The sequence below is a fragment of the Trachinotus anak genome, unplaced genomic scaffold (assembly GCF_046630095.1).
Source record: "Trachinotus anak isolate AG129_WGS33_773 ecotype Australia unplaced genomic scaffold, CSIRO_AGI_Tana_v1 ptg000007l, whole genome shotgun sequence".
NCBI lineage: Eukaryota > Metazoa > Chordata > Actinopteri > Carangiformes > Carangidae > Trachinotus > Trachinotus anak.
This window is the reverse complement of record NW_027273858.1, coordinates 7,399,117-7,416,042: the sequence shown is the minus strand read 5'-3', so window position 1 is coordinate 7,416,042 and position 16,926 is coordinate 7,399,117. Positions and strand designations below refer to the sequence as shown.

Here is a 16,926-nt window from a genome sequence, read left to right as displayed (position 1 = left end):
CATTTACCGAAACCAAAATTACTGATCTAAACAAAAAATAATGAAATACTCACTATTCTACAAATGAGATTTCTGTATTTTACTGTTTTCTTTGTATTTGTCTCGAATCAGTTGTTTGAAGGGGATGGGCTCTGGTTGGAAAAGGTGATATAAGTTATTTCCATGCAACAAACAGGATTACACAATTAAATAAATAATCAATAAACAAACATCAGAATACAATAACAGTCACACCGTTTGCTTATGTTGTTTGTGTTGCCAGGGAGATGAAAGTGTCACTGAAATCAGAATAAAACACACCCAGACTGCTCAGACGGTGACACAGGTTAGCCGAGTTTTTCACCACACGATTAAACAAAAAACATGCTTACATATTGTCTTTGTCCGCATTTCATTGAAGATTAAGTTTATGTTGAGAAAGGTTTACACTGTGAAAAATCAAGTACGCCAAATTATCTGTTAACCACACCACTAAATGTACTGGCAACTATCACTGAATTACTGTTAGTGTGGAAATCTTAAGGACCTAATCATTCTGGCTGCACAGTGTCGATACTTTTAAAAGCAAACTTAAGACTTACCTTTTTAATTTGGCTTTTAACTAGATCTTAGTCTATTTTTGTGAATATTATTTATTTATATATTTATTTATAATTTATTTTTATCTTCAATTACTTTTATTACTCATTTTGTCTTATTGCAATGTATTTAATCTAACTTTCTGCCTGTGTTTTATTTATTTTATTTATCTTAAGCTGAATTTAACATTTTTCATTATGATGTCTTGATGGTGTTTCCTCTATTTGTCTGCTTCCAGTCTTTATTAACCCATTGTGTAAGGCTGGGAGGGGGGGGGTTCTTTTGCTTCTGTTTATTATTCAACATCTATGTAAAGCACTTTGTGCTACAGTTTATTGTATGAAAAGTGCTATACAAATAAAGTTTGATTGATTGATTGATTGATTGATTCTCAGGAAAGTTCTGAATTCCTGCCTCAGTAGTCTCTATTATCTTGTGATTATGACAGTAAGACGTTAAAAGAAACATCTGCAATACATTTCCCTTTACTAAAACTCCCACATTTCCAAAAACAATGCACATGACCTTGGTTCCCCGTCCAGGGCAATATTCTTGCAGGGGTGCAGAATTCTTTGTTACGCCCCTGAAATCAGGCCTCAAAAAGTAATTTTACAGTTATGTCATGGTTGCATTTTTAAAATAATATGTGCGTTTGAAAACATGGAAACAGATGTTGTGAAATAAAATAAATAAATAAAAATAGCTGACATGCTTGTGCTGCGGCAGCCTCGGGGCAGCATGAACTCCAGCGTCAGAAGAAAGAATCTACTCTGACGTCAGCCGCGTTAGATTTCAGTTGTCCAAGATGGCGGAGGTGAGCGGGCTGAGGAGCAGAAATCACTTCGAGCCCAGCCGCAAAAGCCGTGTCGTTGACGAAGGTAAACCAGCTGTTGATTTTTTATCGAGTAGTGTGTGTGAGAGAGAGCCGATAAGGAGTGCGGAGCTGAGGGGAGCGGGGTTAAAATGTCAAGTGTTTTTTTGTTTCTGCCGTCTTTGTCTTCGGCAAACTCTCGCTTTTCCGTTAGCCAGTGTTGTGTTGTCAGTTGGGGAGCCGCGGTGTCCTGCCGAACGTGGTACCCCTGCTACAACATGCCTGCTCTAAATCCGTGATAAAAGCCACAACACACAGCCCAAAGTGGATAAGAAACAGCTAGACGGGGATACGTTTTGTCAGCCTGCGCTTTCCCTGCTTGGAAACCTGTTTTTACCTTCGGGAACTCGGGCTGAAAGCTGATTCTGACCAGGATACAGAATTCAAACGCGACACCTGTCGGCTCATTTGTCCGGGCCGTCACTTTCACCTGGCCCGCAGAGGACCGGCGGCTTGTCGGTGGTTTCTTGTCTCTGGATCTGTGTTGCCTGTAGTTGCACAGTCACCGTGAATTGGCTTCAACGGCACCGTTTCTGAACTAAAAGAGTCAGCTTTGCACCAGTTTCCTGTAACGGGTTTTTCACATACGTTAATCTTCTCATCCCACTAATGACTCGGATATTTTTAAATGTCCTATTATTAGTCTGTTCAGTTTGCCAGAAGACTTATCCACATAATTGCAAGGCTAATTTTGTCCCCTGAATATAATTAGATATGTTAGTGTGTAGTATTTTAATGTGAAAAGACATGTAGTTGTTCAAAGAGAAGTTCACAGTTTTATAAGTCTGTCTTAAAAATACTAGTCAGGTGCCCATATGCTCACTGAAACAGGTTTTATTTGCTCCTGTCCTGCTGAAAGATTCCCCTCTATTTCACTTTCAATGTCAGTGGGGGACAACCTCCTACCTAAAACCAATGTAAGGAATTATCAGTCTGGGTATACCTGATTTCTGGTGCAACAAGTAGTCAAGTAATAGATTAGGCCATTAACATAAAATTTATTGGATTATCATTTTAGTCTTTTTTTTTTTAAAGCAACAAATGTCAGATATTTGCTTCTCAACTATGAGGAAGTGTTCTTTTCTTTATTGCATATGATAATGAAACTGAATTATGGGGATATTTTTTCGCTGTTGGTCACATAAAAAGACATTTGAAGATGTTACCTCAATCAGGGAGAAATTATTATAAGCACAGCTTGACTAGCTCAAACTTGAGTATACATTTGTGCTCAGATTGAGGACTGTTGATTTTGCCCCCATTATTTGTTCACAAATGGGAAACTGACTTGAATAACCCTTTAATGACTACAAATGAACATGCCACTACTGATGCTGGCTTTTCTTGCATTGGGGTATGTGCACTTCGGTGTGGTGTCTAACTCAGTATAATACTGAATATCATGATGGATCTAACTTAGTTACAAATGTGGATATGATTAATTTTTGTTTTCCCAAGCTTTCCAAAGTAAATGTAATAACTATCTCTTTGACAAGTGTTCTTAAGCTTAAATTTAAGGTTGTTTTTTAATATAAGGATCAAGGTTTTAATTTGGAAACCACCAAATAAACACTATATGTTTGGATCCATTTCTCCTTGAATAGGATTTAAACATTGCAAAGCACATTGTAGAACCAAACGATTTGATTAATCAATTAGTCAACTGACAAAATTAATTGGCAAGTACTTTGATAATTTATAACTTCTTTGTTATATTCATGCAAAAATGCTTAAAAATAAGCTACTTCCTGGTGGTTTGGGATATTGGGAAGGGCAAATCTGAAGATGTCACCTTGGCCATTTTTTGGGGGTTTTTACAGTTCTCTGACATTTGATTGGCCAAAAAATTAAAATTAATCACCAGAATAATTTGCAGATTAAGCAATAAAGTAAATAATTGTCAGTTGTAGCCCAGATTGTGTTTTATTATGTTTTGAGAGGAAAAAATCCTCTTTCCCTGCCTTTATGTCAGAGGTATAGAAATGGTGAAAAGAAATACACTCCTGCACACTCTCTGCTTTAGTCTGTTATTGTCACCATTATCTGAGCCTTGTCAAGTCTGGTAAGCAAATAGTAAATAATTTCTCTCCAAGGCTCATCACTGACATATGGAGTCCCTTATCATGATAACCCTTATGTCTACTTTCATACCGGTCAGCTGACTCTGTGGCAACAGCATTCACTAACTGCTGCTGCTCTTAATCTTGACTTTGTCCTCAGACTCCTGATTGGCCTGCTTGCTGCAACTGAACATTTGCCCTCCTTGACTCGTATCCAGAGAGGCCGAGTCAGGTTCTCTTTTGGTGCTGGTGTGCAGGGATGTTAGTGTACCTGCATCTCAATAAGCTACAGTCGATCTCTCGCTCTCTTTCATAAACTCAGTCTCTGCACTCTTGTTTTCTTGACATTGAATAAACAAATGAAGTCTCGTCACTGAAATGCTTTTTTCCAAATTATTTAAGATGCGTAGCCAGGGTGTCACAAGGCTAGAGGAGCATGTTGAAACCCTGCTTGAGAAGCTCTGGCAGTAATGATCAGTGTTGCAACAGTAGAGAGGAGATTTTTGCATAAATTGTGCCTGCTTTCCAAACACTTAAAGTACCAGAGTTCTCTCTTACAATCCAAATGACAATGTGAAATGTCGTAACTAACAGGGAATCAGCAAATATTTTACTTAATCTTGCTTGCTGAAAATTTCTGATTTACTTGCTGTAACATTTCTTCGTTTGATGCCACTTTACTCCCAAAGGATTATTAATTTCCTAAATGTTACACTAAATCACTTGAAAAGCCAGGGAAATCTTTTTTTTAAGTGTGAAACCTCCCATATTTAGACAGCTGCTGAAGATAAGTGGACCAAGGCCTTATCAAAGTCTGCCTCAGGTATAGTGCAGGAGTCCAGGGAAGGGAGAACTGATTTGGGACGCAGTGCTGAGATGTAGGGTAGCTTGCATTGACACACTAATCTTGCCATGCATAGTTAAAGATAGATGCCCATCAGAACTGGAAGGGGTGTGTGAGTGCACAAACTTATCCCATCCTTTGGTAACTTTATGTGTGGAGTGTATGGACAGGAAAACATGTAGGCCAGTTAACATCTGCTCAGTGCCCCCATAAGATAAAAAATAAGGTGGCTAATTTTAGTTCTGCCCCCATTTTCTGCAAGCTGAGGAGTAGGACAGTGCATCAGCCACTTTATGATGAAGTGTGAGTGTAATAGTGAGTGCACATATCAGCAAAGCTAATGGTTTTTCACGGGCTGTTATGCTTCCTTGCAAGCTTATTGTGTTTTTTTCCTCTCACACACATTCTGCTGCAATACAGACTCCTCGCAGTCCAGGCAGAATAGTGTCTTTGTGTGGGTCTCCTTTATGGCTGCAGTCTGTGCCACTTCATCCTGCTGAGTGCTGCTCTTGGTTTGATGGGAACCTGCACTGCCACAGATTGAGGAAACATGCAGGGCTAATTTGTGTGCTGAGCAGATTACTGTAACTGCCCAGTGCTTACAGCAGCTCTTCAAACAGCAGCACAGCATTGCTGCTGCCCTTTGGGAATTTGCAGCACCTCAATGTTGTTCTTTTAATGTCCATTTTTAAAATTGTCCCCTGGAGCAAAAATATCAGTTATTTTACTTTTTTTTCTGAAAGATTAAGATTAGATGATGACCACACATTCTTTAGTCCCACCTGTATGAATTTTCTGCTTTTCTTTTTCTCTGGTAGGAGTAAAATGAACATCTTTGGAGTTTAAGCTGCAGGTTGGACAAACAAGCTATTTGAAGGTGCTTTAGAGAATTGCGGAATAATCAGCCGGTCATCACTAATGACGGTTATCATCGGTGTTTGCTCACACATGACCTTTTTAGTACTATCTGAAAGTGTCAGTGGCAGGTGGTGCATACTGTACGTTGTCTTGATGTGCCATCAGAATTTGTTTATACAGGTGTTTGTTCAAGTTTTTTTACTGTACTCCGTTTCATTTTACATACTGTTGGCACTGTATCCAAGGTATCCAAGGTATGACACAGTAACAGGAGCTCTGGTTTCTTCAGATGGGTAATTTTACCAAATATTTGGTCTTTCTGTGGACTTTGTTTCCTTTGTTTATCAAGGATGGCAACTAAATAGGAAGACATGATTCCTGCTGATTTGCTGAAACCTAATTTGAATGTGGTGGTGCCACAACTTTGTACAGATGAATAAGTAATCACTTAAGTATTTAAATAAGCAATGTGTAATACATGTTGTCCTACCTGTTCAGTAGACTCTGTGGCAGTAAATGGCCCAGTGATTGCCACTTCAGAGAGTGCCATCTTTATCTGCACCACTGGGTTCTTTAGTTGTGAAGGAAGTGAAAAAATGATTTCCTTGTGTACAGAAAGCAGGGAACAAGGGCAAAAAGTGATCATCTTAAATGACAAAACAGCATTTTTTCCAGTGACTTAGTGTGTGAATAATGAAAGATGTAGAATGATGTAGACCTGCATCACTAGTCAAGCAACAGAAAATTAAGCAACAGAAGCAACAGAAAATTAAGTTGCAAATTGAGGGAAATTGAGACTGACAGTTAGGGTCTTTTACAGACCAAACGATTAATCAATAAAATAATCAGCACATTGATCAAAAATAATCGTTAGTTGCAGCCCTAAACCTAATGCTACCAAGACAAGCACCTCATCTGTATCTATTTTAGGTTGTGTATCAGCACACTCGCTTATGTTGCTGCTGTGGCACGGTGACAGTTTGTGCCTTAGATGTACGGGAAAGACCTTCAAAGAAACATCAGAATGACAGAAGAAAAATATGAAAACGCTGCTTCCTTTACTTGTGTCCTTTTTGCTGGCCCTTTGTGATTTTCAGTGCAAGGCTATTTTCAAGCTTGACCTAGATGGATAGACCAGAGTGGATAACAGTATTTAGCACAGCACAGTATGCTGGAAAAATTCCTGTCCACAATTTGACCCATATAGGGCATTACCCTTTCTCTTTAACCCAAAACAATAGTCTGTCTCTCACGTAACCAAACTTATTACAATGAAACTCGGTCCTTAGAAGAATGGTTTTGGGTCTTACCACATAACCCTGGCTCCACATTCTTCTCCTCCCTCTCACTTTACACTGATCATGTGTACACTAACACGCAGCATGGAGTTGTCTAACCAGTGTAATTTTATCTTTCTTCCTCCACTTTGTCTTTTTATCCAAAGGCTTGAGTGGCGTGGAAGATGTTCCCATTTTTCGGCATAAACAGAAGCCTCCTTTAGCCAAGTCTGAAGACCTGGATGATGACTTTCTTCCCAGCACCATGGCCTCCAACTCTGGCAAAAATACCAGCCTCACTCCCTCACCAGATGAAGGGATTCATGAAGAGGAGGTGAAGTGTTAATGTGTTTCCTGCCACATTCTTATCTACTGACAAGCATGTATATCATATTTAATTGAGATCTTATGTAAATGTAACTTAGAGTCCCTGTTTTTCTTTCTCTATATTTAATATAGAAGAACAATATTTTTACACATAGATTAGGATCTGAAATGTTGTTTAAAGACCAAAGCTATGTGGAGCAAGAAAGAAGAATTATCAGTTTTTTCATTTGTGAGTACTAACTATACATTTTAAGCAAAGAGGAGATGGTCCAAATAAATGTTCTCCATTTACAATCTGTTAAAGGCAATTGGTGTTGCAACTAATGGTTAATTCAAGCTTGACCTAGTAATTATTTTTTGGATTGCTCATGTAGGTGTTTGATCTGTAAAACACCAGAAAAGAGCATTATTTCTCAGCCTAGTGATTTCTTCAAATAGCTTTTTTTTTTTTTTTTTTTTTTTTTGACCCATGGTCCAAAACTCAAAGATACTCGGCTTACTGTAGTAAAGACATCGAGGAGAGGCTGAAACTATCAAACCTTGACAATTTTGCTTGGAAAAATAGCAGTTCAGCTCTAAATAAATCCTGAAGACAGACTGGAAAAAGAAATGAGAACAAAAATGATGAAATCTGTACAAACAAACATCTGTTGGAAATATTGCATTTATGCAATAAATTTGCTGGTGTTCCCAGCAGAGAAAAGAAAGTTCCTATGGGCATTTATATTCTCGGGGGAAAAATGCAATTATTCTGCAATTCTACCTGTGAAAATCCTGGAATTCTAGCTGTGTCATTGCTCTATGTCAGACTGTTCTTTTTGACTCATTTTCTCTGTTGCTTTGTCAACTGATCTCAGTGCTGTAATTTTCAGTTCCCTGTCTCCTCCATGAAACTTGCTTTGTCAGCACAGTGTTATCACATGAAACACTCTGAGTGCATTGGAAAGCTCTGATTCAGTGCAAACTACTGTCTTCAGGCAGTGATAGAGGAAGAAAAGGCCAGACCCATCCAGATTGTCCTGGCCAACGAAGATGAGCACAGCTTTGAGCTGGACGCCTCAGCACTGGAGAAGATTCTGCTTCAAGATCACGTGAAGGACCTGAATGTGGTGGTTGTGTCTGTGGCCGGGGCCTTCCGCAAGGGCAAATCCTTCCTGCTGGACTTCATGCTGCGATACATGCACAATCAGGTGAGATGATGTGTGATTTTCATACAGTTTCTGGACATACAAAGATGCATATTCCTACTTGGGACACATTCAGTTAAGTACAAAACATAATGTCAATTGTTCCAGTACAGTCAGGGCAAAATAATATCCATTAAGAATTTCACACTGTGGTGGCACTGATACTGCTGTCAGATTTATTTATTTACATACTTACTTACTTACTTACTTACTGGGATGGTGATGTGATTGGATATTAGTTTGTTAAAGAGGTTGCAATGTTGATATTTATCATGTAAAACTGGGTCACAAAATAGTGAAACTTTACCTAATATCAGGTGACTGATAATTACATGGTTATTTTTAAAGACATATGAAACTGCCTTGCAACTGGAACTAATAATTTTTTCATTGATGATTAATCTGATAGTTTTCTTGAGTAAATAATCCACCACAATTTTCACAATAAATTGTTAAAACTCCAAAAAATATATTTAATTTATAATTGTAGAAGACAAACGAAACCAGAAAGTGTTCACATTAGAGAAGCTGCAACACCAATTGATTATTAAAATAGCTGCTTTATTAATTTTCTGTCAATGAACTAATCAATTAATTGACTGATCCTGATAATATAGATGTGACATTTACTTTGGAGCAGCTTTTTCAAAATGTTTTAAAATTGATATAAAAAAAAGAGCTAATCTGATCTGTTTAAGAACACAGAAGTTTTTATGAAGGTACAGACATTTAGATATTGGCTATCAATGCTAAATAGGCCAATGATGGTCTAACTTATTGTGGCAGTGAGAGCCCAATGTACTGCAATTTAAGAAAACGCATGCAAATAGACAAAAAACAAACAAATTCAGAAAACATCTTCATCAGTTTGAAAACACATGTGCTGCAAGTACTCACAACACAACCAAATACACAAACGTGCTGCAAATATTCACAACGCATCAGTTAACTTGATGTCAGGGTAGTTGTGTTATATTGCATTGGATTTAACAGCTTCAGAGCATTTACTCCCATTTGTACCAATTGTGAAAATCTCCTCCTGGAGGTGTGTTTATGTGCTTGTCCCTCCTATGGGGCTTAATATTTTGTAACATTCGCAGTCCCTTGAGATTGTGAAAACAGGTGGGCTAGATGTGCAGCAGATGAGATTACAGCTAGTACTAGCATGTGTACCAGACAAGTGACAAGCAAAGACAAGTGCCTCCTGTTGGGTCGCATACTGAGATACTTACTCAGCCAGGTGAGTAAGATGTGCAGCAACGTATTTGAATAAAACAGGGCGGTTTAACTGGTCTCCACCTCTTGGGTAGGTCAGTCTTGACTATTCTTTATTGTTTAGAGTAATGATGTTGTCAAATAACTTTTAAGAGTTTCAGTTTATTTCAAGCACACGTTTATACATGCACACATTCTTGTGCAGGTCCATCTAACAATGTGTGCGACACAAATATGAACAACTAGTCCCTTCAGCCTTTCTAGCAACAGCCTTCCACACAGAGGCAGCCAGGATCACCTTACACTCACTCACTTACATACACACACACACAGCAAAGACTGAAGAATGTAATGATCCTTTCTCACAGCTGTTGGGCAGCATGAACATGGGCATTCATGCAAGTCTGACCAGATCTGCACGTGTTCACATTTTTCCAAACACTGAGGCTATTTATTCAGCCTGTGTGTCTTTACATGCAGTTATATACAGCAGTTGGTGTTACAAATCGTGTTTACAGACATATATTTATATGGAGTATTTGGACTGCAGGTATTTGTTTTCATCAGATGACAAACTATCGTCTTGCTCGGTCATAAGTTTGTGGTCAGTTATGTAAGAGACATACTTAATGACTATAATGTTGCTGTAACCAGGAATCAGTGTTCATGCTTTGACTTGCAAATCAGGTATTTGCTTTTGAGGCTTGTTTATGTATTTCCTGTCTGTGGTCAGTGGTGCTCCACTTGTCAGCCAGAAATACAGACAAGGTCACAATGTGTTCCTTTTGGTTTAAGCTTTTTTTGTCTGTTTTTTAGGAGGAGTGACATAAAATGGTCACCAAGTTGACAATATGACAAAAAAAACAAAAAAACATTTAAATAATTTTCTGGATCAGTCTCTTGTTACTGTGTAGAGGACAGGGTAGTTATATAAGGGTTGTTGAAGTATGGTCTGATGGTGATGTTTGTTTAAAGATTTCAGTGTCACCAAAATCAATATTTTTTTCTGTTATGTGGTATGTGCAGATAAAATTTCACACTGGGTTTGGAAACACTGTGGTCTCTTTTTTTCACTCCTCCTTCTCCTTATCTCTCCACCACCTCTCCACAATCTGTCTCTTCTGCCTGTTGCCCCTCATCTGTCCTCTCAATCCCTGTGCATTTTCATTCTTTTGCTCCTTCACCCAATCCTATCTCTTCCTCTTTTTTTCTCTCATCTTATACCCTCCCTGTCTCCTCCTTCTTTCCCTCTGTAGGAGAGTGGGTCATGGATTGGAGGCGATGATGAGCCCCTGACAGGGTTCACCTGGAGAGGAGGCTGTGAGAGGGAGACCACAGGAATTCAGATCTGGAGTGAAGTGTTCGTGGTCGACAAGCCGGATGGCAGCAAGGTAAGACAGTTCACAAACAAACAACATAGTCCTGAAATAAACTTCATGTGAAAATGCTGTAAATGCTTTGAAGCATGTTTAAAATGTGTATTTGGGAGAACCTGGTAAATATAATATATATATGTATATAGATTTGTATTCTCATTGTGATGTTGACATGTATAAAAATTTAACATAGACAGCATATTACATTTGTTGTACCTTGTCCCAACAGGTAGCTGTACTCCTCGTTGACACTCAGGGAGCGTTTGACAGCCAGTCCACCATAAAGGACTGTGCTACTGTGTTTGCCCTCAGCACAATGACCAGCTCTGTACAGGTGGGTCTTAAAGCATGTTTTGTTTGGAAAATATGCTGTTCCTTTTTTCTCATAAATATCTACATTTATTTCTCATGTTGTGTTTATATCTTTGTTTTCAGGTGTACAATCTCTCCCAGAACATACAGGAGGATGACCTACAGCATTTGCAGGTTGGTTTAATTTAAGCACCAAAGTGTATTACAATGTCCTCTGTTTTCTGATTGTAATTTGTTTTTCTCTCATGTGTAGCTCTTCACAGAATATGGTCGGCTGGCAATGGAAGAGATCTACCTGAAACCTTTCCAGGTTCGGGCTGCTTCTGTTGACTATGTGTACATGCAAGTTGTGGGGACGTTTGTATAGTCCTAATTAATGAATGCCACTTACCACTGAACAGGCAGCCAGTCCAAGAAATTTAACTGTTCATTTAAATAAGTGGCTGCACAGAAAATCATTTATGTTTAATGAATATTGAGGGATTAATAAATATCAGTAGAATGAGAAATGTAATTTCAATTAGAATGGACCCTATAACTGAAAAGGTGTGGACAAGTACATTTAAAAAAAAAAAAACTTTTGTTCCTTTAAAACAGAAATCACATAATTTGATCAGATCTTAGCTGTAATTTTTCCTTAAATAATGTGTCTGGTGTCTGCGCTGTTACTTGTGTTTCAGTCTTTGATGTTCCTGATTCGGGATTGGAGTTATCCTTATGAACATAACTATGGCCTGGAAGGAGGCAACAGCTTCCTGGAGAGAAGACTACAGGTGAGATTTTTTTTTTTTGGGGGGGGGAATGTACAGTTTTTTTTTATATACAAGCTGTTCTATTCTGGTACTTCTACACATTACTGAAGATATTTATGCAGCAGGTCACATCCTCACTGTTCCTGTCAGACACACCACACCTCTTTATGAAAAGTACAAACAGACTTAATGATATTGTCTGTCTGGGTGTGCTCAAATTTGCTCAGAGCAACACGTGTGTACACATTCACATCAGTCAATGACACAGACAAGCATACACTTTCACTGTGAGAGTATATTGTTGTCTGCTGACACAGGTGAAACAGAATCAACATGAAGAGTTGCAAAATGTGAGGAAGCACATCCACTCCTGCTTCTCCAACATCGGCTGCTTCCTGCTGCCACATCCTGGCCTCAAGGTGGCCACCAACCCTTACTTTGATGGCAGGCTGAAAGGTGAGAAAACAGGAACATACACGTGTACTAATGAATAAATACTGAAGAATGGTGGCTAAAGCCTGCTTGACTGAAATGTCATACTTGTGTGTTTCAGACATTGATGGTGATTTTAAGAGGGAGCTGGCCAAGCTGGTGCCTCTCCTCCTGGCCCCAGAGCGACTGGTAGAGAAGGAGATCGGAGGCAATAAAGTCACCTGCAGAGATCTTCTCGAGTACTTCAAGGTTCTGCAGGATCCTACTAAAGTCTAGTGCTTTCCACACTAATAGAATTAGTACAAATTAATTAATAATTTCAAATTATGCACTCTGCTGCCTAGTCTGCTAAAACAGGATTACTCATTTACAGAAAAAAACAAAAAACAAAAGCTTCAGGGTTAATAAATGATAGAAAGATTATACATTGATAGTGGCTTAAAAAACCTGGTTTTAAAATTTTTTGTTTCAGTGTTTGTCACTATTACAAAAGCCTTGTGCCTTAAGTACTTACCCGGTTGTTACTGTGTTATCTGCCAGACTATAAAATTGTACAGGCAACACTGGTGTGATAATCTATTATTGTATATTCCTGCAGGCTTACATAAAGATCTACCAAGGGGAGGAGCTGCCTCACCCAAAGTCCATGCTGCAGGTTAGTTTCAGTCTCAAAACTGAGGGATCTTATAAAGTATGGAGTATGAAGTATCACATTTTTTAGGTCTTAAATCTCATCATCTGTGTTCGTTAAAGATATCTTGTATCTCACTATCTTTTCCTGTTTCCTAGGCAACAGCAGAAGCCAACAACTTGACTGCTGTGGCAGGAGCCAAAGACATGTATGGCAAGAACATGGAGCTGGTAGGGACATGTCTGTCTTACACAATCCTCAAGAGTAACAGTATCAGTTCAATAACCCAAACGTAGCTGAAGTCCAGGGACCAGCAGGTGTTATTTGGAGGACAGCAGGGTGTAGTCATGGTCTACTTTTAAGTATTGTTTACAGGAAGCTTGCAGTACACTATCAGAATAGTTCAAATCAAACTGCAAAATGAGCCCTGGTGAATTTCTTATTTGCATGCTACTGCAAAGTTTGAAACCATCTTTGTCTTTGTCTTTAGTCTTCATCTCTTCTGCCAGTCACACTCTCTTCCTCTTACTGACATGTCTGTCCCTCTCAGGTCTGTGGTGGGGACAAGCCATACATCGCCCCAGCTGACCTGGAGCGTTGCCATGAGGAGTTTCGCGAGCACTCAGTGCGTTACTTCCGCTCCGTGAAGAAAATGGGTGGCGAGGAGTTCTGCCAGCGCTACCAGAACCAGCTGGAGTCCGAGCTGGACCTGGCCTACACCAACTTCTCCAAACACAACGACGGCAAAAACATCTTCTATGCAGCACGCACACCCGCCACGCTGTTTGCAGTCATGTTTGTCACCTACGTGGTGTCTGGGGTGACAGGCTTCATCGGTCTCAGCACCTTAGCGGCGCTAGCTAATCTGGTCATGGGAGTGGCGCTGCTGTCACTCTGCGCCTGGGCGTATGTGAAGTATTCTGGAGAGTTTCGGGAGGTGGGAACGATGATAGATCTGGTGGCTGAGACGCTCTGGGAACAGGTGGGTAGTCGATGTGAGAGTGTTTGTATTGTTGTTCTCCCGCCGCTAAGTTTGTATTATTTAGTTAACTCTGTGGGCTCCAGGCTGTTAGCATACAAAACACATCTGGTGCAAGGCGGATGAACTACAAACTCGGCGGATGAACTACAAACTCAGCAGCTGGAAACTGAAAAATTCTCCGTCTGTGTGTGACGGACTTTTACTAGACGTTTTTGAGAGATCACTCGTGTTTCAGCCCTTTAGTTCTCTCTGCTAAAGCCACTAAGAGCAGACAACTTTTATGTAGCAAAAACAAAAAGGAAATCTATTTTCTTAATTTCTGAAGTACCGAAAGCAGACCCAGTAACGTCTGAGCTACTACGGTCTTTAATAATTTAGCCGGGGGGACTGTTTAATAGCGGGTTTCGATACCCATCTCTATGTTGATGATGTTGTCATTGGTTTCTACTGTACATTTCTGTAAGTTTGATTTTACTTGAAAACCCCTCCCATCAGTTTTCCCTTCGGCTGCATCCCATCATCCATCTCACTCTCAAGTCCAAAGAACCATTGTTTCATTTCAGCGCTCCCTCCACACTGACACTCTGTCAGCACCTACTGTCATTTTTCTCTCACTCTCTTCATTCCTGGTTCAGTTTTGGACCACAAAGTGTGTGAATAGTGTTTGTGTTTCTTATCTTTCTGGAGTTTTATCAGTGTCTGGGACCACAAATTCAGCCCTCATGTCTCCTCTGACTTTTCCCTCCTTCCTCTGCTTTTGTCTCTCTTCCCACCTCCCCTGCTTTACAGAAGACAGTTAGAAAGGTGAGAGGTGCTGGTTCCCGTTTCTCTGCTGTTTTCAACATCCTGCCTGATTTCCTGCATTTCCTTTCTCTTTACTCTCTCTTCCCCTCCACCTCCTGCAGTCAGCAGTCTTGCTTGTACAGTTCGAGATCAGACCCCCTGTCCTCACTCTGTGTCAACATTAAGGCGTTTAAATTTTAAAACACCATTTTTGTGCAGAAAAATATTCCATATTAGCATTTCCAGCTCATTTTTGTTAAGACCTCTGTCCACAGAGAAATACCTGAACAACATGAAAATAGCAAAAATCTCTTACCTAAAAAACCTCTTACCTACTTAATCTCTTACATACGTGACCATTTATGTACTCTGAGCATGCATGAGTCAGTGTAAACAGGAATCAGATTGTGTACTCGTTGCAGAAAACACTATGAACAAGGAACAGCAAAGGCCGTTGAAGCGTTATAATGCAGAATTTAACATCACAACAGCTGCTTGCAAAAACAACAAGGTTGTAATACAATTCTTGTATTTTGTTATCCATGTTGCTTTCACCACTGGTATTCAAGGCAGATGAGACCTGATCAGGGAGCAACTGTGCCTGTTTACGTCATCATTTCAAACTAAAACGGGGCCAGCAGTGTTTCCACAGTCTCCATTTTAGGCACTCGAAATCTCGTGTGGTATGGATGGCAGGAGAAAATGTAGCAAAAGTGATAACGCTTTAAAACTAAAATGTAGTAGTGCGGACGTAGCCTGAGAAAATCATTATTTCATGGGCAGGACATGGTCTGATGAAACCAGCATAAATATAGGTTAATGACAACAGCTGCACTGCGTTGTACTCTTTACTCCTTTCTTTCTGTATTTTTGCATCCTTTTTCCTCTCCCTGAACTTGTGCATCTGTCTCATCTTTTTGTCCTCTCTCTGCTCCAGTGTCTGTCTGTCAGTCTTGTTCCTTATTTAACTCGCCCGTTCCTTCCTGCTGTCCTCTCAGGTGCTTTCCAAACTTTTGGAGCCTGTCGCGAGCCGCCTGGCGTGGCCCGCCTCTCTCCTCCCTTCATTCCCTTCAGGAGTGACACTGGGACTCAGAGCGCTGACTCCTCTCAACAACAACTACAAGAAGACTAACTAGCTGCTGGCGGATTTATAGACGAAACTTGCTTCTCATATTGAAACTTCTGCAGTTTGCTGGCTTCCTTATTGTTAATTTTCAGTCCAATGGTGCTGGATTCTTACTCTTTAACCTCTGGGTGTGGACACAGATATCCTCTGAACACTGACGGGCCAGGATCTCGAGGACATGGAATCTGCCCAAACGGTTTTTTATTATCTTATTCTGAATGAATGTGGAAAGGATAGTGGCGTTCCTTTTTTAATGGTCTTTTCAGTTAAGGAGGTTTTGTTCAGTTGTGTTAGCTTGTGTGTTTATGGTCAGCATGTTGGTCTACATCCTGTTTTCGTTACATTTATTTTACCTTAAACGTTTTTCTTCCCTAACCTACTTTCTTTCAGTTTCTGTGTCCCCTTTTTAGCCAAGTTAACTTAATTTGTTCTCACACAAAATCCTCTTTGTCTCCTTTTGTCCTCTTTCCTCTGCTGCAGGTTTTGAAGCCCCTAAGTGAACATTATATGGAAGACAACGTCAGACAGACGGTGGTTAACTCTATCAGAGCCAGCTTGACAGAACAGGGCTCGCAGCACACCAAGTTAAAGACTCACTGACAATCTTTCTCTTCCTCCTCCTCCTGATCTCCCCCGTCACGTTCATCACCCTGCCCTCGCCCACTCGCTCAATGTGTTCAGTCCTAGAACTGTGGAACTAGTTCAACACCAAAGCTGACCCTCCTTTTCCCCCCCACAAACAAACACTCATTATGACATCACTGACCCGTTTTTACATGAGCTGTATGGACCTGTACGCCCGCTGTCTGTCCTGCTCTTCATCGCCCCCCAGTGCCTCAGAGCAGAAACTGCACATTCATGAGAGGACCGAGCAGAGAAGCTGGCAGTGTTGTCTCTTGCCAAAACAGGACCCGAAGGAAGGTCATCTTCTCCTGTGTGCCACGCTGTGATAGATGCTGTAATGCACACTGTAGGCACACACACACACACACACACACACACACACACACACACACACACACACACACACACACACACACACACACACACACACACACACACACACACACACACACACACACACACACACAGGTTTGCTGGTAGCGGACTGCACTCGCTTCAGGATTGTTTGCTGTAATTCAGGGAAAACTGACACCGCTGTGGGCAGCTGTTATCAACAATGGATGCAAACTGAAACACTTTTGTGTGCATTTAATCGTTTTGTCTTGCAGGCTGGACAGTTCGGAGCTCAGCTCATATTCTCTTCAGCCTGTTAAGTAACGATTCCTACAAGCACAAATGATGAATCAACTG

General features: G+C 40.2%; 1 protein-coding gene across 1 annotated transcript; it reads left to right on the top strand.

Annotated features, from left to right (window-relative positions):
- Positions 1–1,298: 1,298 nt before the first annotated feature.
- Positions 1,299–16,644, top strand: atl2 (atlastin GTPase 2). Its single transcript, XM_071480201.1, has 14 exons — positions 1,299–1,457; positions 6,657–6,823; positions 7,794–8,006; positions 10,475–10,609; positions 10,824–10,928; positions 11,030–11,080; positions 11,160–11,216; positions 11,587–11,679; positions 11,976–12,114; positions 12,212–12,339; positions 12,689–12,745; positions 12,880–12,951; positions 13,272–13,703; positions 16,093–16,644. The coding sequence occupies exons 1-14, from the start codon at positions 1,385–1,387 to the stop codon at positions 16,210–16,212; spliced, it is 1,842 nt and encodes a 613-aa protein (XP_071336302.1). The 5' UTR covers positions 1,299–1,384; the 3' UTR covers positions 16,213–16,644.
- Positions 16,645–16,926: the final 282 nt, after the last annotated feature.

Coding starts and splice junctions, on each gene's coding strand:
- atl2 (XM_071480201.1), top strand. CDS start 1,385: ATGGCGGAGGTGAGCGGGCTGAGGAGCAGAAATCACTTCGAGCCCAGC. Junction 6,824..7,793: donor AAGGGATTCATGAAGAGGAG/GTGAAGTGTTAA, acceptor TACTGTCTTCAG/GCAGTGATAGAGGAAGAAAA. Junction 12,746..12,879: donor ACCCAAAGTCCATGCTGCAG/GTTAGTTTCAGT, acceptor CCTGTTTCCTAG/GCAACAGCAGAAGCCAACAA.